The following is a 24,586-nucleotide window of genomic DNA, read 5'->3' as shown; positions in this document are numbered from 1 at the left end:
ATGAAGATGAAGGTTGAAAACGGGTGGGAATGCTTTGAGAAGAAGTCCTGTTTGTGGTCGACAGAGAGGTTGACGTGAAGGTTTCACTCATCTCCGGCGGCTCCTCCTCCGCTGCTGGTTGCCATTTCACAGCTTCACAGAGAACGCCGGGACATCGATACGCTCCGCCGTATAGCGTGGAGCTGCTCCTCTCGCCCATTAGCCCTGAGCCCACATCCCACGCAGCCTGAGGAAATGCCCTGTCATCTCCACTCATCCGCTGCATCTGCATTCAGGTGTTTAGAGAGAGCAAGTCAATTTGCAGCACTTTCCACCTCGCATCTCACTTACACGCCTGTTGTTCACAGTACATCAGTTAAAGCATCTATGCTTACTCTAAAGCAGTGGTTCTCAACCTGTGGGTTGAGAACCACAGGGGGGGTCCCCAAATTATTTAGGGGGGTCCCCAGATGATTAGCTTAACATTGTAAACATTGTTTTCTCACTCAACAGTAAACAAACCAACATACAGTTTAAGTTTATATAGAGGTATATGCACATTTCTAATGTGACAATTTAAAGACTTTTTAACACATATGGCGCCAACCCCGAGTTTCCCGAGTTTGTATTGGTACTAGTGCTGTGCCAACCCCGAGTTTCCCGAGTTTGGGCCGTTTTTGAAAAAAAAAAAAAATAAATAATTTTTTTTTTTCAAAAACTTTTTTTGGACCTCCAGAAATGTATTAGGCATGATCGCGATCGCGAAATTGCATGTTTAACCCCCATACCAACCCATTCTTTCAAACATGGCAGCCATGTTTGTTTACATCTGAAGAAAACATAATAGCTGATAAATCATGAATGCCTGAACGGATTTCCAAGCAAATTTTTTTGTTTGAAAGCTGTGAACAGCATCTACACACGTGGTGCATCATCTAGGCATGGGCGTGCACTTTTTACACACTTGCACAATTACATGGAAGTCTATGGTAACCATGGCAACGCGAGACATTGAAGAGAAAAAATGATTGCAACATAAGTGTACCTCTAAAATTACAAATTAAACATTGGCCAAATTGTTAAATATTAGAGGCAGAAATTGTGAAAATAGACGATCTACATGCTCACAATGCCTCGCTGGGAGCATGTAGATCTGCTATTTTCACACCCTTAGTATACAAAATATAATGCCTCAACTCTTAGTGCTCGTCAGGGTGGGGGGTCCCCTGTTCAAATATGATTATTTTGGGGGGTTGTGGCCTGAAAAGGTTGAGAACCACTATTCTAAAGAACAGGCTCATGTTTTAAATACACTGCAACACTCTTACAGTATTTGTTATAGAATATTCGTCCTAGTTCCTATCAACAGGCTTCCTCTTATCAGAAAATAGGCAAATGTCCATCGTATGTCGCAGGGGGTTTCCCAGACCTCTGCAGCAGGAGAGAAATTAGTTACATTTGGTGTCTCCCCTTAACACAAACGTACAATACATTCAGAATGAAATTCTTAAGCGTGCAAGCATTTCTGCGATGCATTGTGTGCAGGACTTTGTAGATGTTCTGCTACTTTGGAAATGTCTTGAACATTTCTTGAACATTTTTATTTAGTCTATTCTGGGAATCAGGTGTTTACAGAGGGCACGTCAATTTGCAGCGCTTCCACCTTGTATCTCAGTTACAAACCTATTGTTCATCAGTTGAAGCTTCCACGCAGGTTCTAAAGAGAAGGCTCACTTTTAAATACACTACAACACTCTGATTCGTTTGAAATATCCTTCCTACTTCCCACAGTACTACTAACTAACAGGCTTCCTTGTATCAGAAAATAGGCCAATTTGCATCGTATAGTGCAGGGGGTTTCCTAAACCTTTTTCTTTTCCAGCTCTAGAGAAATTAGAGAAAAAAAAAGAGCTATTTCGGAAATGTCTTGAACATTTTTACTGGAATATCTTTGTATTTTGTTTATTCTGAAAAGTTCTGATTTAGTTTATCTGAAAATCCTTTTTGTACCATCCTTCAGACGTGGATCCCTGAGAGGTCATCACCTCACATCACAGTAAAATAGGCCAGTGTGTTCATACTGTATTACTGTATGCTACTGTCAGGCAGAAACCTCTTATCTCCCTACTTTAACCTTTCATGTTTTGGCATTAAATGAATGCCGCACTTCATCATACCCTACAGCGTCCCACAAAACAGTAGCTAAAGCTCACAGCGTGCTGATTCTCGACACGTTGTGAGCTTGTAGATTAGCCATTTCCACCATCAATGTTATTTTTTAAGTATGAAGTTGTCAAATATGTCTGTCTTTTCTTTGTATAATTTAGGTTATGTGTCATATCTGCCATGTGTAACTTCAAAGCCTAAAAGCCAAACAGAAATGTAATTGTCAACGACAGAAACACAATTAAATCGTTATTCGCAATTATTTGAGTGACAATTAACCGTCATGTAAAATCTCAGCGTCGAGACAGCCCGACCTTTTTTTTTCGTTTGCTTCTTTTTGAATTCGAACCCTGAATAGTAAACGGTTTTGGACATACGAGGTTTCCACCCGACGGTGTACTTTTGAGATCCTTAACTAGCACACAGCAGCAGCAGCAGCAGCGCTGCTGCCTGTCAGGCTTCAGACCCGGCCAGACTGGGGCAGCTACATATGGTATATCCTATCAATTATTTCCAGGACACACACTGCTTGTTATGCACAGAGCAGCGTTTGATATGGCCTCTGATCGCCGCTGTCTCTCTCTCTCTCTCTCTCTCTCCTATTACCCCCCGTATCGCATCCTCTCAGGACCGGCTCTTTCCACATTCATCTGGCACACACACACACACACATACCGTGCTGCGAGAAGAAGTAAAAGAAGTGCTCAGATTTACCACAGTGTTAGAAATATTCTAGTTACAAGTAAAAGTCCTGTGTTCAGAATAGGGGTGGGCGATATGGAAAAGTACAATATCAAAAAAAGAATTCCAAGCTGTATCACAATTCACCATCTTATCACGATTCTTGAACAGTGGTCCTCAAAGTGGGGTCCTGACCAGGGACTCCCTGGGTTCCTTTTGGGAGGTCTAAATTGACCCTTACAAGCATGTAACTCTGTCAGAGTTAAGGGGAGACCTTGCCATTGTAAAGTTTGAGAACTGGTTGGAGTAAAGTGTTCCTTCCACGCGCTACGTCCAACCGGGGAAACTCCCCCCTGTCAGGTGATAAGAACCGGCCTGCTTACTCCTCATGCATCGAAGGAAGAATGAGCTCAGTTCGTTGCTCTCCCCAGGTTGAGAAAAACCTTTTTGAGATTTCCTTTTATAAAAAACAGTGAAAGTAAAGTAAAAGTATACCTTAAAATTTTACTCGAGTACAATACTTGGGTAGGTGTACTTACTGTAGCTACTTTCCAGCCCCATTGATGGAAACTGGAGAGCAGTCAACCTGTAACATCCTGGGGACATGCAGTTGTTTCCTTCTCATGGAGCTCAAACTTTCTCTCAGCTTGAATTTTATTGCATTCTAATGCGGGCCAACAAGTGGAGGTCTTGAATTGCCAACAGATTTGTATTCCTTAACTTTGGTAAAGAAAGCATTAGTCAGAAACTGTGCCATGGATCTTTTCGCTGTTGACAAAACGCAGTCACCGAAAAAAAAGTAAAAAAAGAATAGTCCAGAGAATCAGCGTATGCTTTATCATGGGTTCTCAAACTTTTCATTCTCGTGACCCCCATTATAATCATATTTTAACTGAGGACCTACCCACCCTGACAAGCACTTGTCAATCACAATTGTAGGCATTACATTTAGTTCTAGTCTGTTCCACAGATAAATATTGTGAAAATAGCCGAACTACAAGCTCACAACGCCTCGCACTGCGAGAGGCTTTGTTGTAGCTGTATAATATATTCAATTGTAACTTTAGAATTGTGTAGATAACCTGGCTGCATAACAAACTTATGAATAATGTATGTTGATTTGTTTACTGTCGAGTGAGGAAACAATGTTGCACATTAAGCTAATCCCCCCCAAAATATTTTGGGGAACCCCCTTGGGTGTCCCGTCCCCCACTTTGGGAACCACTGTGCTAGATTACTTGCTTCTCATCTATCAAGTTGGAGTCCTTAGCCCTGATATGTACTACTTACCATACTGTTGAATACAATTTTATTTTAACCAATCTTTATGGTAGACTAAGTTGAGACAATATAGTATGATTAGTGTTGGTGTGTATGGAGTACTTGCCTTCTGAGATCATGTGGTGGGTAGGGTGTGGGACCACTACTGGTTGACAAGTGGTATTGCATGAACGTCAAAACACGGCCTGGTTAGGGTAGCGGTCCAGGCACCTAGGCTGCTGGTGCAGTGTTGACAGCGTGTCGCGGGTTCGAGCCCCGATCCCGACGACCTTTGCTGCGTGTCACTCCCTATCGCTCCCTCCTATCGAGCCAAAAAATATAGTTTAAAAAAACAACCACACATAACACATCGTCATTTTTCATAAAGTAAAGCCCTGCTTCATCATACAAGACTCACACAAGATCTACAAGCAGATCTACGAGCACACAACGCCTCGCGGTGCGAGGCATTGTGTGCTTGTAGATCGGCTGTTTTCACTAGTTCAAATCTAGTTCAAATCGTTTTTAAAATGATAATACAAAACTAACGGTTTTGGAGATACAGTACAAGGTTTCCACCCGACAACCACGATATCCTGCCATCCAAACTGGCTTCATCTATTAGCTCAGAAGCTGAAATATCAGTTTCACTCGACTAAGTCTCCTCTCTCCTGTCCCTCTCGTCTCTTCTTCTTCCAACGCAGGACACTGTGAGTGCCGTTAAAGATGTCTGATAGTGTGGATATTGAAGAGAAACCGCCTGCCCCCCCCTTGAGAATGAACAGCAGTTCCCGAGACTCTCTATCAGTGAATCACGCCTCTAAACCGCTTCCAATGGCTCCCGAAGAGAAGAACAAGAAAGCCCGCCTGCGCTCCATCTTCCCTGGGGGAGACAAGAGTAAGTATAGCCCCCCTCCAACTCCCCATCCTCAACTAGTCACCATTAGGGCTGTCAGAACGAAATTCATGATTCGACTAAAAGTCGAATATTAGAAAAAATGTATTACAGTCGAATACTTAAATTGCTATTCGAATGTAAACACGCTTGCGACGTTGGAAGCCCTGTTTTGTAAAAAGAGTCTTCAACCAGGAAAAGTGTCTCCATCCGGTGGAATATTTTTCATTTCGCCCTAGAAATGTATTTTAAGCGCGTGGTGGGGGGCTCAGACCACGTCCACTAAGTGGAGTAAGCTTCAACTGTCCACTGATACCTTTGGTTTGGTGAGGGGCGAAACAGTTTGTGTCATTTTCGGACCAGATGGCAGGGCTTTCCGGATTCGCCAAACCAGGGTGGAGGTAGAGGAACATAGCGTTAGGGAGAACTCCACTAACGCTATGGACCAGAGCTAGGACACCACCCTGCTTCACCCGTTGAGGACAGCTCAACAGTTTAATAATAAAAGCACATGTGACATCATCAGCCATATATACAGTACATACTGTATCTATTCCTCTCTGCTCCTCTCTCCCATGCAGCAAACAAGAAGAAGGAGAAGGAGCGACCAGAGATCTCCCTTCCCTCGGACTTTGAACACACCATCCATGTGGGCTTTGACGCTGTGACGGGAGAGTTTACAGTGAGTAGACGTTGCACGCACGCACGCACGCACGCACGCACGCACGCACGCACGCACGCACGCACACACACACACACACACACACACACACACACACACACACACACAACATACAGCTTCCACTGGTAATTTAATCTGTAACCAAATGGACCCATTACGTTTTGTGCACTCACTCTTCTGATTTAAATGAACAAAAAAGGATTTTGTTGTTGTACAGGCAGAAAACACAGAGCTTAGACCTCGCGTTCAATTCTCGATTAATTGAATATACACTAGAAGGACCACAATGGAAGTGAGCCCTTGTAAGGCTGTTTGTGTTATCCTTTTAGCACCCTTGTATTATCGTACCACCGTACTATTTGCAAACTGTTATTAATAAAGTACTCAATCGATCAATCAATCAAACGGCGATCAGCGTGCTGACTACTAAGGTTTCGGTACCCAGCAATGGCCGGGTTATTGCATCTCTCTCTCTCTCTCTCTCTCTCTCTCTCTCTCTCTCTCTCTGATCGAGCTCCAGACTGTCACACAACAAAACCCGTTGCTGAACAACGCCGATTCATCAGTGCTGTGATGTCAGGCGTGTCCAATGTCCATATTTGGGCATATTTGTTCAGACACACTCACTCGCCCACTCACAGAAAACTTAGTTGTAGATGTAGCTTGGTTACTGTAATTAATGACAGAAAACTTAGAGCTGCCTGGTAGTAGTAGCCTGGTTACTGTAATGACATAATATGATTATGGTAATACGATGGTAGATTCAGCTCCAGGCATAAACACAGTTAAGTCTTCAAATTACAGCACATGAAGGTGTGAAAAGAATAAGAAAGTTTGTGTCGGTTTTCGCTCAAGTCTGCGGTTCTGATTAGAGCGATTATTTGCATATTTCCTTCCTGAGCGGAATGCAAATTGCCGTTCAGATAAATAGTCTGGCGCTAAGCGGCTCTCCAAAGCCCATGTTCATTACGGAATCATCTGGCACAGGCAGTGTGATGATAACTGTTTCAGAGGGCTTTCTGGCCGCAGGACACAGTTTCTGGCTATCAACTCTGAGATCATAAACACTGCCACGGAATTAAAAGTTTTGACTCCTATCCCCCTATCTGCAAGTCCAGAAAATGTGGCAATTACCTGAAAAGTTTAGAACCAATACCCAACTTAATCTTGCTCATGCAGGTTAACCCTGCAAGGCCCGAATGAATTTCTACTGGACTTTTTTTTTTAAATCAGATGGTGTTGTAGGAGTCCTAATCACAGGAAAAAAATTATGTTTAAGGTTTTATAGCCATGAATCATAAATCATGCACTAATTTGCATTTTGGGGATATTTCTCACAATAATAACATATGTACATGTTCTAGACATTCTAATGCTCACCAAATGTGAATGTCAGTCTCTGTGGGGGGTATTTATATGCAAATATTGTGGCCAATGGCATTGTAATACTAAACAATAGGATTTAATAGTGATGTTAATGTGAAAAAAGAACAGGAAAACTAATTATAACATTTTTTTTAAAATGATTTAAAAAACATGTCCAAAAAGCGATGGTGGGCCTTGCAGGTTTAAAAGAATAACTGAGAAGCCGTTTTTTTGGGGTACCTTTTCCATAATTGTCTAAATCTATTTGATTGATTAACCACTTAAATCTACGTACATTATACTTGTACTACATGTATAATGGTGGCATACACAAATAGCAAAAATAGCCTATCTACAACGTAACACAGAGCCATGCGTTGTGAGCATAGACCGTAAAAATGAATGGATTACGTTATGCTCATATACTGTAATTTACAGGAGGTAAATGAAGCCTATTTGGAAAGCGTGTGCATGCCGTCATCTTTCTACATCCAGTCCTGAAATGGTATACGCTACTTTATCATCAATTTTAAAACACATGGGACCATAATTTAACAAAACGTATGGTGATTGAAAGAAGACTTTAAACTAGCGACTGGAACCATAAAGTATTTATGACAATGTTAAGGTAAGAAAATGAAAGGTAAAGTTTGGCAAAAATCCATCCACTTGAATGGAGCATAAGACACCAGGACTGGGGAAACAGCAAAACCAGCGTCTGTTCATATGAACTTTCTCTTGAAGTCTCTTCCTATATCGCCTCAACTGGCGAGCCGGATACTGTGCCCTTGGTTGTGAGCTTGTTGTAGATCAGCTATTTTTCGTGCGTGACTATAGGTAAGTGATTAGACTGTTCTAGTCCACTGGACAAGTCGGAAATTGGTCGAGAGAATTCAGAGCACACAGCGTATGCTTCCAATTAAGCGTGTCGGCCCAGTGTCAATACGTTTAAAGAAATATGTATCTCTCCTCCCCACACCACCGCATATAACATTGCACATAATCTCATGTAAGACACAGATGTAGGCGCCAAAGAAATGATAAAATAAGTGCTTATGGGGGTTAGGAAGACACGTGGTTCATATTTATCATACAAGATCTACAGGCCGCCCTTGCAGGCTATACAGTGCTGACTTATCGTAATACAATAACAATCATCTCTAAGAATAACATAACCCATTTTTTAAATAATAGAGCGAACGGGCAGGGCAACCCGTCCCGTCCCGGCGCTCTGTGATGCTCTCTATAGTGACACAGATAAAAGGGACAGCAGACTCAGAGCGGTGGAGGAGTTGGTGGTGCTTTGGGAAGAACCCGAGCCGCTACGCTACGCTACGCCCTGGGGCGACGCACGGATGAAATGTAGGTCTGACTAACAAGCAGCACAGGGTGGAAAGTAGCTCATTACAACAAGCACTGGTGGAAGTACTCACATTTATAACCTAAGTGAAAGTACCAATGCTGTGTAGTAAGTAGAAAGACTCGAGTTACGAGTAAAAGTGCGGAATTAAAAATGTACTTGTGTTAAAAGTACTAACGTATTGGTATCAAAATGTACCAAAAGTAGAAGGTAGTCATTATGCAGAATGTCCCATTTCACAAGATTTCGAATGTATAAAATGGATTAAAAATCCTTTGAAAATAGCAGATCTACAAGCTCACAATGCGTTGCATGGCGACGCATTTTGAGCTTGTAGATCTGCTATTTTCAAATGGCCAATTTCAAATGGCCAAAAATGTAAAGGCGTTAGTGGCCTTTTATTGTTTCTAATATGTAATAGCCCATTGTCATTAAAGGCTTTTTAACTATTCCTTGCTTGGGAGTGTGCTTAAAGGGGAGAAGACCACCCATATTGAACTATGTCATTAATATACCTTAGAGGAGTTGTGTGGAAATAAAAAAAAAGTTCCCCCTCTTCTGTGTTGCTTAGAACTGTAGGATTGTATTTGGGGTTTGTATTGTAAAGTACAACGGTGTGATGTCATCACGTTGTGAGTTGCAATACAAACTCCAAAATCAATCCTCCAGTTCTAGGCAACACAGAAGAGGGGGAACTTTTTTTTTAATTCCACACAACTCCTCTAAGGTATATTAATGACATAGTTCAATATTGAAAATGGGTGGTCTTCCCCTTTAAAGAACTTCCCTTGATGGGACCCCTCGTTGGCCAAAAATGCATATAGGGCTGAAGTGGTTAGGGTATGTTTTGTAATAATAATCAAAACCTTCACAGTAACTAGTAGGCGTAGTAGCTAACATTTTCAAACATATTTGTAGCTGTTGTAGCTTTTATAGCAGCTATAAACGTCAGATGTAGCTTTGTGTCTTCATGTCGCTGGCTTCCATTGGAAATGAATGGTATCTTTGTAGCTGCCAGTGTGAGCGCAGCATATCACTGCTGATTCACCCTGCATCATTGCCCACAAACTTTGCCTATCAGAATGCTTGCTACGTTCCAAAATCACTATCCGCCTATAAGTCAAATAGATGACTTGGGCAGATAGTGATTTTTGGATTGGCTGAGGACACAGTGTAGGCAATAATGCAGTGCCATAGTGTCTATATGCCAACGTGCTGCACCTTTTAAAAGGATATGGATTTCTGCATAAATTAAATGGGTGTCCTCTACCCGGAGACTGACACGTCAATCATTGGGTCTTAGCCGTACATTCAGTACTTTTCACCACACATAACATGAACACAATAAGGACATTAGAATGTGAGGAAGGGCGAGCTCCCGGAGTGTCCTCGACCGCAGACGCGTCCGCCCGCGGATTAGACACGTCTGCCCGCGGATTAGACGCGTCCTCTCCGCGGACGGAACACGAATTAGACTTGTACATTGTGGCAAATGGTAAAAAATGGTAAATGGTGCATTTATATAGCGCTTTTAACCAAAGCGCTTTACATAGATTGTGCATTACATTCACCCATTCACGCACACATTCATACACCGGTGGCGGAGGAAACCATGCAAGGCACCAACCTACTCACCGGGAGCAATTAGGGGTTCAGAGTCTTGCCCAAGGACACTTCGACATTAACTCTGGGGGAGCCCGGATTCGAACTGGGAACCCTTCGGGAACCCTTCGTGCTCTAATAACGGTTTCTCTACCCCTGAGCTATGCCGCCCCTCACTGCCATACTGGCTAAGTCCCCGACTCCCAGTTTAACATCCCGTACGGGAGGACCTACCACCTAAACCTAACCCTAACTCTAACCTCAGTAAAACTAATGCTGGTAACATGCTAACCTGCCGACGCTTTCGGAGCTCAACGCTGGCGATGCTACCCTGGTGAAATGCTAACCCTGTGGACGCACAGTCTTGAGGACGGGTGTCCTCACGGGAGGACGGAGCGACACTGGTGAGATGCTGCGTGCGCGTTTTTCCCAACGAGTTTGAGCACAACAGTGGGGGTGTGGTGGGAGGACGCGTCTGCGGTCGTGGACACTCTGGGAGCTCGCCCTTGCTGGGTACATTCAGTACATTCATCACACGTTACATTACAGAACGGGTACACATTATTGTGTATCATTATTGTATGCTTTAACTATTGAAAAATAGCAGATATACAAGCTCACAGCGCGGCACCGAGTGCCGCGCTGCGAGCTTGTAGATCTGCTATTTTTGAAAAATCATGAAAATTTGAATTTTGACCCGATTCTATAAGTGTCTTTTGAATCCTTCTCAGGTGTTTTGAAAACCATATGTTTCTATGTCAGCAATCTGGCCAGCCATCGTCAAAGAAAAGGTCCTTTTCACTTAAATGGAGCTCAGTTGGTCTGTTCTTGAGAGAGTGTCAGTGGTTCTCAAACCTTTTCATGTGAACGACCCCCAAAATGATATTTATTTGGCCACGGACCCCCATCTCAAAATATTTAGTTCCAGGGACCACCCAGAAGCAAAATTTGAGTTACAAACGTTCCCTTTGAAGACTTTTTCAAAAATAGCAGATCTACAAGCTCGCGAGCTTTTATATCTGCTATTTTTCACTGGTTAAAGCATTCAATAATTCTAGGCCTAAATGGGGACAAAATAAGGACATTAGAATGCTTTCGTGTAAGAAATCAATTGTGTTCTCCCTTTCTTGAAATAAACTAAAATAACCAGTGGGAAATAAACAAGTCTAGCCACGGACACATTTTGACACGGACACGTTGATGACCCTCCTTTTTGACTATAAGTAAGTAAAAAGGAACGTTATACACTGCAGTCTTCAAAATGAGCTGCTTTTTACTCGGAGTGGTTTTCCACTCCAATAACATGTGAGTCCATGAATATGTAGGACAGTAGGCTATACAGCTGTTATCAGCATCATCAGTAAAGGCTTTCACGAGGATAACAGGCTACAAGAATAGCAACAACGCACGCACGCACGCACGCACACACACACACACACACACACACACACACACACACACACACACACACACACACAAAGACACCAATCCAGTTCTACCAGTTACTGAGTCGGAAGCAACGTCACCATTTTGACCTCAAAGTCAAACCACGTAAGCCCTATATATACTGTACAATATGATGCTTTATCATATAAAGAGGGATAGTGGAAATTAGCAGATCTACAAGCTCGCCGTGAGTTGCAGGCAGCCAGGTCTGGAATCTCAGTGTTTTAGTGACAACTTGAGGCCACTTGGTCTGTAGTTGTTGTACATTCTTGGAGGGCACAAAGGTCAAATGCCAGAGCAGCAGCAAGGCCATCAAATAAAACAATGATTTTTATTTGAATTTAAGGGTCGAGAATTACTATATCAGCAAAATAAGTAAATAAATACAGCTTACATATACATCTCAGAATTCAGAATCTCAACACACTTTTAGACACTAAAAGAAACCAAGGTGTCTAAAAGCCATATTGACAGAAAAGAAGCAAAAGAGAAAAGGTTGTGATCAAGGCCAAACCGGGGCAGTGTGGACAGGGTATCAAGGCCAAACCGGGGCAGTGTGGACAGGGTATCAAGGCCAAACCGGGGCAGTGTGGACAGGGTATCAAGGCCAAACCGGGGCAGTGTGGACAGGGTATCAAGGCCAAACCGGGGCAGTGTGGACAGGGTATCAAGGCCAAACCGGGGCAGTGTGGACAGGGTATCAAGGCCAAACCGGGGCAGTGTGGACAGGGTATCAAGGCCAAACCGGGGCAGTGTGGACAGGGTATCAAGGCCAAACCGGGGCAGTGTGGACAGGGTATCAAGGCCAAACCGGGGCAGTGTGGACAGGGTATCAAGGCCAAACCGGGGCAGTGTGGACAGGGTATCAAGGCCAAACCGGGGCAGTGTGGACAGGGTATCAAGGCCAAACCGGGGCAGTGTGGACAGGGTATCAAGGCCAAACCGGGGCAGTGTGGACAGGGTATCAAGGCCAAACCGGGGCAGTGTGGACAGGGTATCAAGGCCCCATTATAATATTTTGAAGGGCTTTGCCTAAATTTGTCTGAGTTGTTCCAAAAAAAAAATCAACTTGCACTGCTGCATCTAACGAGAGGAAACTGCAGTCCATGGCCTTCAATCATGGCCTCCATGAAATTCCTGTCTTTATTGTGGTTAAAAATTCCTCGCGCTTAAGCCTACACCGTTTACACCTTTTCGGTCCAAGTATTGTTTTTGTAATGTTTGTTGTGACTAACTCATACATGGCTTCAGACCCAAAAAATAATCCCTCTCTCTCTCCCAGGGCATACCGGAGCAGTGGGCCCGGCTGCTCCAGACCTCCAACATCACCAAGCTGGAGCAGAAGAAGAACCCGCAGGCCGTCCTGGACGTTCTCAAGTTCTACGACTCCAAGGAGACCGTCAACAACCAGAAGTACATGAGCTTCACTTCAGGAGGTACGCACTGTTGTACTGTATGAATAACATATACCAGTAAGACTCCCTAATCGGGAGATAAGCGACGTCAGGTCGCAGCGTGATTTTAGTGCAAAATGTGTAGGAGCAGTGTCTAAAAATGTGTTTGAAAAACCGGCCTGATGGTGGCGCTATATGGGACAGATCCATGTTGTTGACATGAGTGTAGACATACTGTGTACCGATTTGCGTGATTTTAGGGCAAAAAGTGTAGGAGCAGTGTCCAAAAATGTGTTTTAAAAGTTTTCTTTTTCTTAGCATGATCTTTTCTATAAGAAAACCCTTTCTTCTGATTTCAGACAAATCCGCACATGGCTACATAGCGGCTAACACTTTGGTAAGTACTCATGCATCGTAAAATTCCTAATTTTTTCTACGTTTCTGAACATCCTCCTTTCTTTTCTTAATGCAAAATGTAATTAAGAATAGCATTCATCTTAAACCGAGTTGCTTTTGTAGCACTGTCGGCTGCTATTGTTAAGATTCACTCACAATGTTATAATTATCGGTTATAATGCTTACCAAAAGCCTAGCATAGCGGTAGGTTACCATCATTATAATACTGAGAACTTCAATGCATTCTAAAGAGGAACGCGATCCAATTGGACCGTGTTATGGATATCATTACAAACAATAAGCATTTAACTATAGATATATCCTTTATTGTGCTTATGCTTTGTATCAGCTGGACAGATCTGGTTGTTTCTTTATAGAGAACCATAATTATAAGGCAGACATGTGTCTGCCTGCATCGAGTACATTGACCTCATCTGACCGTCTGTGTGTTACATAAGTTCCATTAGCTCTGCCCTGGGTCTTTGGCCTCTAACTGTACTGTCATACACATCATTTCTTCACACAATCTTGGTCATTCGGAAGTAGTTGTTCGCACTTTCATGTATGTAACTCTTAAACCCCATGACAGTCAGCAGGTTGTTTTAATGCGATGATTGTGATGCCAGGAGCTGTGATGCTTTTCCACACATAGTCTCAATGTTTGTATTCTGTTCTGTCTGGTGGCTACATGAATGAACTGACACAAGCATACTGTTTATCCCTAGACTTAAACTTCCAATGGTCCATTATGTTCCCCCACCACACATGACGTGAAGTTTCCATACCTGCCAACTGGCATGAGCTCTGCAGGGCATCTTCTACGACAGTGGTTCTCATCCTTTTCAGGCCCCGACCCCCAAATATTTTAACTGGGGACCCCCACCCTGACGAGCACTAAGAGTTGAGGCATTACATTTTGTATGACACGGTTTTATTGTGAAAACAGCAGATCTACATTCTCACAACGCCTCGCATTGGGAACACAATCGTTTTTTTCCCCCTTCCTTTTCTTCTAAACCGGATCACACGGTCCAGTTGAACGATGAACGAATAGGTGACGTGAGGTTAGTGCCGAGTAGAAACGCACTTGAGCGAGAGAGGTGGGCTAAGGATAGAGCCCTGAGGAATCTGAGGAACCCCGTAAAAACCTACATTATCCCCAGGCTTTTGATTGATTTATTGATTGATTGATTGATGGAGTACAGTCAGTACCAAAACACGCCAAATGGACGACACAAACAAAGCCAATGGGACTGTTTTCATTAAACATTTAACACTCAAAATATCTGGAAAAAGCAAGAGTGCAACAAAAATATCTACAACAAAAATAGTTTAAATTCCTGATAATAACATAAAAGGAGAACACATGTCACTGAGGAGGAGTGAGCAGTTTATACTACACACTAAAAAACGTGTCGCATTGTGACGCGTTTTGAACTTGTAGATCTGCTTTTTTTGCCCCCCACCCAGGCATATATATGCTGTAGTTCAAGTGGTTAAATGCCTTTTCGTTGGAGCTTGCTGAACTAAAACAAGGAAATGAAACAACAAAGTGTGCTCATTGCAGATGCAGTGCTGTTCAGTCCCAGGGGGACATAGAGCGATGCGGGGTGTGTGTGTGTGTGTGTGTGTGTGTGTGTGTGTGTGTGTGTGTGTGTGTGTGTGTGTGTGTGTGTGTGTGTGTGTGTGTGTGTGTGTGTGTGTGTGTGTGTGTGTGTGTGTGTGTGTGTGTGTGTGTGTGTGTGTCTGCCTGCCTCATGCTGGGGTTACGCTTCACTGCGTCGGGGTGTGGTGAGGTCGTGACAGGTTCTACCAGGTTAGACGTGGCGGGTCCAGGGTATCTGTCAAACTGGTATTCCCCGGACTTTCACAGCCGTCACAGTTGAGAGGTGACTCAGCTATTCTTCTATGCACCCCGGACTAAATCCCTATAACTCAACTTAATGGGCTTCAGTGACAAATGGCATTTAGTTTATCTGATTATCTTTTAAAAAAAACTAACAAGAAAACAAACAAGTTCCCTGTCCAGATTATCTTTATCTTAAAGACAGACGGAGCTTTGCACAAGGGAGTTGGTAGTTGTTCATCAGCTGGCTGACGAAGGCTCCTGGAAAGTCATTCATCACGAGCTAACGTCACTGATGACATCACTGGTGACATCACTGATTACATCACCGAGGCTGCAATGCCAGCAGGGGTGGACAGTAACAAAGTGCATTTCCTTGAGTACTGTATTGTACTGACAAGTATCTGTACTTGAGTATTCACATTTTTGAGCGGTGATAACCACTCCTACGTCTGGCTTTGTGTGTAGGTGTTTCAGTCCACTACATTTCAAAGATAAATATTCTACTTTTGCTTCCGCAAAAGTATTTTTTTAAGCAAGTACAGTGCACGTACAACTTTTAACAGAGCATCTTTCTCTTGTAGTTGAGTAATATTTGACCAGGAGGATTATCTATACTTTGATTGCCAGTGCTGTGCACAGGAAAGCTACGCACACCAAGTCTCTGTGGTGGTGCAGGCTCACGGCAGTGAAATCTCAGAAACATTTCTTAACCAACAGTAAAGTGGCCGCACACGCCTTAACTATTGTTACTCTGTGTCCTACAGTAAAACTTTTGGCACTTTGGCTAATTAAGGTGTGTGCAGCCACTTTTCTATGATGTTGTAGAGCTGCCAACACAAGACAGGCAGGCCTTTTATGTTTTTTTTTCCTCCAAAATGGCAATTCCTTTCCTTTCACTCCATATCAGTTAGACACTGGCCTCTCCTCCCTGCTGAAGGCTGTGGCCTTCCTGTCATGTTGGGGCTCATTTTCGTTATCCTCTCCTAAAATGGTTTTCAGTCCGAAGCGAGGGAGAGACGTCCCCACAGGGCATGTGTTATTATTGTACACAGTAAAATCCTGAGTGTTGAGTGAACCCTTTCAAAGTGCAATTAACTTAAAAACTACAGCGGCCAAACCAGGAGAAACCTAGAGCTTCAACGACAGTGCTTTCATCATCACTAAAGATGTCGATAGTTTAACTACTTAAGACCCTACATTGATTATTCAAAAATAGCCGATCTACAAGCTTGTAGATCCAACATTTCGGCAAGATTGTGACATTTCTTTGACAAATCCTAACCCTAACCCTATCTAGAAACATCTTGATAAATATAATAATAATAGTTACCTACTCCTCCCGCGAGGGAAATTCAGTATTTTCAGCCCAACCCAGCTGATTCGCTGCCCCTCAAGGAACGTGTGAGCAATTAGGGTTTAAGAGTCTTGCTCAAGGACTCACGTCGACATTGCTGGCCTGGCCTGGAATCGAACTTGTGACAACCAGGGTTCAGCTATGGCCGCCTGCTAGGGTCAAAGTTGGTTAAATGAGACAAACAAGGAAATTGGTTATTGGTAATTTATAGTAAACTACATCTTTGTAATTTAGCCAAAATGCAGTTAGAGGTCCCCTTGTACCAGAAACCCTGCTGTAGTGGGACTCATTGGGGAGGGGTTTGAAAGAGTAGTTTCAACTGACCTGATCAGATCACCTAGTATCAGTTCAGGAGGGGCATGGGGTCTAGGCTGTATTTAGACAAGGTGCTTTAGAAGGCAGTGAGGAGTTGAACCAACAAGATGGATGACCAGTGTGTGCATTCAATGGTCAGTAGTGTTATTATGTTATTATCTCAGTGAAAGCCTCATGTAGTGTGGGTAATTTTCAGGCCTTAAGTTGTGATAGTCGTACATATTCATGCAGAATTGGGATTTCCTTCAAAGCTTGTTTTTAACATACTTTTTGTAATTCTTGAATTTAAATATTTGAAGTTTTTCTGAAAACGTAGGACAGTATTTAGAAGGCATGAGGTGCGTACCCTGGTAAACCCATGATGGGTCCATTTATACATGCACAGAATTAAAGGGGGTACATGTTTTTTGTTAAAATACTAAAGCTCTATATTCTTCTGATATTGTTTATGTTATAGTGGTTGTTCAGTATAGCAGGGGTGGTCTCCCCTCCTCTCCAGCTCTTCAGTTATCAGGTCAGGAGACCATTTTAATCCAAACAGGAGAGAGAACTACTCAAAGATAATTTATCAGTTTCACTTTTATTTTAGTGTTCCAGTTCCAATTTTATCTGCTTTTTAGTTTTTAGTTTAATCGCTTCCAATTTCACTTCTTTATCTTGTTTCCTGTGTGAGTTCTCTCTCCCATGATTGGATCAAATTGACCTGAAAATGTGCTGGAGAGAGGAGGAGACCCCTGTTATTGAACAAACACTCTATAGCAATTAGAGGTGAACCGATTGATCGGTTCCGATATCAGATCGGCCGATCAAGGCCATATCGGTTTTGATCGGTGTTTCCATAATTGGATCAAAGCGAGCCGATCAAGGGATTGAAGCAAAAGGGACGTTGACGTTCGATTCACGTGCGCGTTGTGCATGCGTGCTTCTGACGAAGGAGAGCTCTGTTCTCCTCTCTTCTCTTGTGTGTGTGTGTGTGTGTGTGTGTGTGTGTGTCTGTCTGTCTGTCTGTCTGTGTGTGTGTGTGTGTGTGTGTGTGTGTGTGTGTGTGTGTGTGTGTGTGTGTGTGTGTGTGTGTGTGTGTGTGTGTGTGTGTGTGTGTGTGTGCGTGCGTGCGTGCGTGCGGCTCCATGTTCACTTCTGTCTGTGAGCCACTTAATCCCCCCCCTCCTCCCACACCACACACAGACATGCACCGAAGAAAGGGGGACAGAGTGAGATGAAAGTTGTTTGTTTTAAACATATTGGATACACCATTGGAATAGTAGCCTACTTCTACCTTTGTAGGTGTTGACTTCTCAAAGTAAAATCCACGATTTGAGTGATCAGATGAATGCGTTTTCAGCTGTGTTGGGTTAACGAGGCTCCGCTCGTGTCTCTCTCTCTCTCTCTCTCTTTGGGTTAACGAGGCTCCGCTCGTGTCTGTCTCTCTCTCTCTCTCTCTCTCTCTCTCTTTGGGCTAACGAGGCTCCGCTCGTCTCTCTCTCTCTCTCTCTCTCTCTCTGCGACGTGAGAGAAGAGAGAGAGGCTGTAACGTTGATGTTAAACTTAATTCCAAAAAACATAATTCCAAAGTCATTGGAGGACAACAGTTGGAGGTAGTTGTTGTCGATCTAAGGATAACGTTTGTAGTTCCCTTATATAGTTTAAAACAGTCATTTCCACAGGTGCTAACCGTTAGCACTAGATGTAAGGAGGATGACGCGTTGCCATTTAGTTTCTGCGACAGAAACAAGCAAACAGGTCTATAAAAAGTGTTGCCATATCCTGTTTTTTCCAGCAAACAGGTCTATAAAAATAAAAAACTGGGAAGGTCAGTCAAACAGAAATGTTGTTGTCTGATATTGTTTAAGAACAGTGGTTCTCAAACATTTTCATGCCAAGAGCAAGGACCCCAAATATGTATATAGTGTACAGAAAATCTTAAGGGCCTATTTGGCCTATTATTGTTGCTATTAACCATTATAGCCAAATAACCTTGAAAATAATGAAGGATAGACAATATTGCCACTGTCTTTATGAGAAAACCTTTTTGTTTTGTTTTTCTTGAGGAGGAATTTTCCTAGGACTAAAATGATTTACGATAATATATCATATTGAGAATCGAATCAAATCATGACCTTAAAATATAAAGTTGAATTGAATTAATATATACAATGTCAATGTTGTGTAAGAGGAATCATTAAATATATAAATGCTCCGACAGTGACACAATAGAAGAATTTATGGATTTCACGCTGTGATCGATCGGTAATATCGTTGGTAATATCGGTGCTTTGATCGATCGGTAATATCGGTATCGGCAGATATTGATTCCAGCTGATCGGTGATCGGTATCGGCCCCAAAAAACCTGATCGGTGCATCTCTAATAGCAATGATTACTATCAGAATATAGAGCAATTTAGCCCCCTTTAGATTAACCCTACATATTTTGTTGTGATACTCTTACAGTGCAGTTTGTGATTGGTACTGTTGTCTGTGTCTGTCGCGTACATCAGCTTCTCTGTTACTGTCTCTACCTCCTCTGAACATGATTAAGCTCGTAAGATGGATACACTTTCATTGCTGTCAGGCAGATACCTCTCCATATTTTAACTTTTTTTTCTTTTGTAAATTAACGTCATAGATCACCACACAAAATGCATTAAAAGTAGCAGATCTGCAAGTTGAAGCTGTTGTAGCTACTTTTGATGTTTTTTTATTTGAATCCTGGAAAAAAAGGGACTTTAAGGATTAAAGTTGTCAGTTGCCACAACTAATTTGAGTCATTTTTACAAGATTAAAAGATTGTCAGAATGGGTCAAACTAGCAATAGAATACATTGCTTTAAATCGTAAATCGATGTTCAGATGCATCATCCGTAAAACCTTAAAGGTCTCGGATATTTCATAATATACTGTAGGCAAAGGTTAACGCCTCAGTCTGCACTGCAGTTCCTTTCTTTATGGGCTCGCTGGGTTGTACTGTATAGAGCATACGGTATAGCAGGGTTCCCCAATGTCCAAAAAACGTTCGTTTTGCATTTATCATTTTAAAAATGATTTAAACGGGTGAAAACAGCGATCTACAAGCACACAACGCCTCGCACCGCGAGGCGTTGTGTGCTTGTAGATCTGCTGTTTTCACTACTTTTGTGTGATGGCCTTGTATGATTTGCGAAAGAACGTACACATTTGGAGATACGAGATTTCCACCTGACAACGACGATATACTAGTGTTGTTGCTGCTCTTAGACCACCATTATTACTGGGGTTGGTGGGGGCCAGACAGTAGCCCCCTGCGGGCCGCAAATGGCCCGCGGGGCGCCTATTGGGGAACCCTGCGGTATAGGTTTGTGAATGATAATATCTAATCCACAAGCTCAAAACACTGCAGTGATTTTGGATCTGCTGCTTTTGATGCTTGTGTTTGACACAGTATGAAAAAACAAAAAGTTAAAATATGGAAATCTGCCTGACAGCGGCAATTTGTAAATGAACACAACACGATGTTGCTGTGAGTGGGTACACTCATACTGTACGTAGACTAGACTGTAATGCTTGGTAGCTTATTTACGTTGGAAGATTATGAGCGCTACATTTTCAGGCATCGCTAATGGTAATAAGAGCACTACGTCACGCAAAGCATCAATGCATCAATAACGTCTAAAACAGGAGCGGTCCCGCTATTTTCATCTCCTCTGTTCTTAAATGCAGCCGGTGCAATCTCAGGCTGAAAACTCACCCCATTCTGTCAAGAGTAATTTATGACAGACCTTTTACAAATCCTCATTACAGACTGCTTCATAGAGCAACAAATGCATTACGGTATACTGTATATGCAGATGCAGATGAAAACGCGAGAGAGCAGGCTAATGAATGAATGAGTTTTTGTTTAAGTATCTTTTCTCACGACCCATCCCTTACGCGTTTAATAAGACACCAAAAACACAATTCTAAAACATTACGTTCACTTATGATAGATAGAACTTTATTGATTGTCGTCCGTCGTACCGCAGTTGTGTGTGTTTGTGCAGGTTAGTACCTTATGTACCGTAGTAATAAGCCTTGTCGAGCCATGAGGCCCATAAGGCAGGAGGAGCCTATCTCCTGTTTCCTTAGCGTGACACGGATGGACATGACGCTATACAGTATATGTCTTTGGTATGACCCGGCTGGAGATCGAACCCCGACCCCCCAGGCTCAGGGCGGATACACTAACCCAGTTGTTCTCAAAACTTTTTCATGTTTTCATGTCAAGGACAAATTGATACGTATTTGCCTGCGGACCCCCATTTAAAACTATATGCCAGGGACCCCATATAAGAGAAGATTTTCATGGCTCTAGCAGTGATTCTCAACAATTTTAATTTGAAGGACTCTCAGTTTGACATGCATTAGGCTACGGAGCCCCATTCAATGGCATTTATATCTCTGAGACCTCAATTTATATCGTAAAATCAATGTTAATTTAACTCAATGGATCCAAATGGACCTTGTACAACTCTTTGAGTTACAGACCCATAATGGTCCATTTGGTTCCTAACTATCATTTAGCTGGGGACCCTGTAAAAGTCCCTCCGGACCCTACTTTGAGAACCATTGCTTTAACCACAAGGCCACTGAGCTAGTCCATGTCGGTATGTACCGTATGTGATGGTGTGCGTACGCTACAACAACAGCGGGGCCTTGTCCCTGAGCACCGCTAAGTGCCAGATGACAATGAGTGTATAGCAGCACGAGGAGCTCAACGGCCTCTTAAAGTGTGAAGACATAAACAGCACAACGGTATGGCTGCTATGCTGGGAAGGCCTGGTGACAGCAGACTCTATCATTCACCCACTAATGAGACATAGAATGGAACATGTTACATATCGTTGTTGTCGGATGGAAACCTTGTATGACCAAAACCGTTCGTTTTGTATTTATCATTTTAAAAATGATTTAAATTAGTGAAAATAGCTGATCTACAAGCTTTTGAAGCAGGGCTTTACTTTAAGAAAAAAACATACAAATTTGAAACTTGGAGATACAAGGTTTCTGCAGTAGAAGTAGCAGCTCTACAAGCTTGAGCTTGTAGATCTGCTACTTTTGATGGTTTTGAATTCTGAATCCTGAAAATGAACAGTTGATCAGGTATTTTTCTCGTTGAATCTGTCTTTTCATAAATGAATGCCCTATTTTATATAATATGAAATAAATGATAATAATTAAAAAGATTGGAGATACAGGGTTTCTGCCTGACAACATACTGATGATCCATTCAGTTGTGGATTAAAAATGTCTGCCCCCTACAGTTCAGCTGTGTTGACATCCCTGGTACGGACCAGTACATGATAACAAACTGATAACTTGACCTAAACAATGTTTTCATCCATTATTACGGCAGCATTATGCTAATGGTGGCGTTTGGTTTGGAACAAGGTTATCGTGTCCCTATCGGACACACACGGCGACACACGGAGTAAGACATCCATCATAGAAGTGAGGACTGTCCTCACTTCCCTGTACACTCAGAACCTTTAGTTTGAAGGGGCATTTCACCCATTTATGCATCCCAGTTGCGTTGTCTGAGAGAGCTTATTTTATACCTAGTTTATACCCCGTCGCACGAGTTGTCGTGCATCAAAAATGGCGGCCCTACGGATTCAGAATGCCGTTTCTGGTGCACGACACTGTCATGCAAGATGATGCGACAAAGCATAAATCAACCTTTAAGCCTTGACATCAGCCTTGCTTTAGATCGATTTAGTTCTAATCATTTGTGTAATCATTTACATTGATTTTATCTAATATAAATCATTGTACATAGTTTTTATTAATTTGTTTTTATTGACAAAGATTGATATGCATGACAACTATCAAATCCATAGCTATGTACAAATATATGGATATCTCTAGTCTAGACCTTCTTTCAGTGCAGTACCAACCTGTTCATACTGTAACTCAGTGAAGCCCTATGAGCAATGCTAAATGATTTCTCTAATTTCCGTCATTTTATTTTAACTTATCCTCCTCACTTCTATCATTGAAATCATCCATCATTTATCATAGTGTTGGATATTATATGTGTCATTATGTGTGCAGCTTGTTCTTTTGTTTGTTTACATTTTTGGTGAAATACCCCTTTATAATGCTGTGTGGGTTGCTTTTACTTTTCCTTTCTTTTATGTTTTTGAGTAAAAACCTTGGTCCCATTGTGTCAACCCTCCTCACATTCAGAACCGTATGCTGTCGTCCGGCCCTCCCGTCAGTCTCAGAAGCTGCAGCGCGTTGTACGACAAGGTAAACTCCTCCCCCTTTAAAGCTCCTCCCCCGGTAAAGCTCCTCCCCCCCTTTAAGCCACTCCCTTCCCTTCACCCAGTGCTTCTGAAACATTTTCATGCCAACGACCCCCCCAGCTTGATATGTACAGTATTTGGCTTTCGGACCCCACATTTGAAAAGATTTAATTCCAGGGGACCCCCATAAGAGAAGACAAAAATGGCTGTCGATCAGCTATTTTCGGATAGCTGAAAAATCTAGTGTTTGTTCGTTATTCTAGCTGGGGCCCCCTTCAGGTACTCTTTGAGTTTCCCCGGACCCCATTTTGACAACCAGTGCCCTTCATTTTACCTCTCTGGCTGGCACCAAATTCCATTCTCTTCCCAACTCCTCATGTTAATGTCAATACGGAGTGTGAAGCAAATGACTGCACGGGCCATTACCTTACCTTACCCTAGCTCTCAGCTTGTCAATTTATGACATTTTACAATGCATATTACAGCAATGCTTTTGCACTGGGAGACCAGACCATTGCTGTCAGTCAGACCATAACAGTTTTTTTTATTTTTAGACATCTTAGACCAAATTTGAAACTTCGCGTTTCACAATTAGACCACCTGTCAGTCAGCAGGGCTAGTACGCATGCCACGGAGGATTGTAATGAGCCACATGCAGCACGCTACTTGTGCATGTTTTAGTTGATGTAAACATTGGCTACAGTGTGATCCCACATCAACAGCCTACAGTAGACACATGGCATGGCTCTGTCAAACACTAAATGACACCATAGCATCACTTTGCTCTGCAATAGCTCTTGTTTATATTTATTTATTTTCAAATGCAATAGCCAACTTTTAGCCACTTGGTGAATCATTTATTTTCTAGATGTATTACTTGGTTTGATTCAACTGGCAGACCAGGACTCTGTAATATAGGTTTGAATAAAATAGCAGATCTACAAGCTCAAAACGCATCACACTGTGACACATTTTGAGCTTGTAGATCGGCTATTTTTGCTACTTTTGTGTGACATGTCTATAGAATGACAAAGTAGGACATTCATTTATGACAAAAGTTAAAATATGGAAATGAGAGGTTTCTGCCCGACATTATATGCATTGTGGCCCTCTGGAGTGAATGTCAAAATTCTCCATCATCACAGTTGCCCACCACTTGCTTTAGAGCCTCTAGTGTCCTCTGTTTACTTTACTCTACGTTCCTTACTTTAGATTAATTTAGTTTACTTTACTCTACTTAAAGGAGCTGTTGTCAACTTTTTCTTGAAAAAGGGATGCTAAAATAAAAATAATGTTTCGAAAATATTTTATACAAAAATAAGTGTAATTTAGTTTAGCTTAGTGAAAGCGCAAATCGCTTATTGCACCTGTTCTTTCCTATATAGTGCAATGCTTTGGGACACAAACTGTGCAATAGTTTATTAGGGGTATTGACATTAAGTGGCAGTCACCTTTTTGTACATTGGTTATCGGTTAATATGGTTAAAATGCAGTTAGGTCCATCTACGTTACACAGTGACACTGAGTATGCTTTACAGTATCAGACTGTCATTTTGGATGTAACGCCTCCTCCCCCTCCTCCTCC

General features: G+C 42.3%; 1 protein-coding gene across 1 annotated transcript in view; it reads left to right on the top strand.

Moving 5' to 3' along the window:
* Nucleotides 1-4,812: 4,812 nt before the first annotated feature.
* LOC308304257 (serine/threonine-protein kinase PAK 3-like) overlaps nucleotides 4,813-24,586 on the top strand; it is a gene marked incomplete at both ends in the record, with an annotated part of 43,102 nt that continues 23,328 nt past the window's right edge. Inside the window, 4 exon segments of the mRNA XM_080748823.1 lie at nucleotides 4,813-4,984; nucleotides 5,563-5,663; nucleotides 12,719-12,872; nucleotides 13,190-13,227. Of these exon segments, the coding sequence (XP_080604949.1) occupies nucleotides 4,813-4,984; nucleotides 5,563-5,663; nucleotides 12,719-12,872; nucleotides 13,190-13,227 (465 nt within the window).

Source organism: Nannobrachium achirus (assembly GCF_963921795.1).
Source record: "Nannobrachium achirus genome assembly, chromosome: 19".
NCBI lineage: Eukaryota > Metazoa > Chordata > Actinopteri > Myctophiformes > Myctophidae > Nannobrachium > Nannobrachium achirus.
The sequence above is the reverse complement of the archived record's forward strand: the minus strand, read 5'-3'. Positions and strand labels throughout refer to the sequence as shown.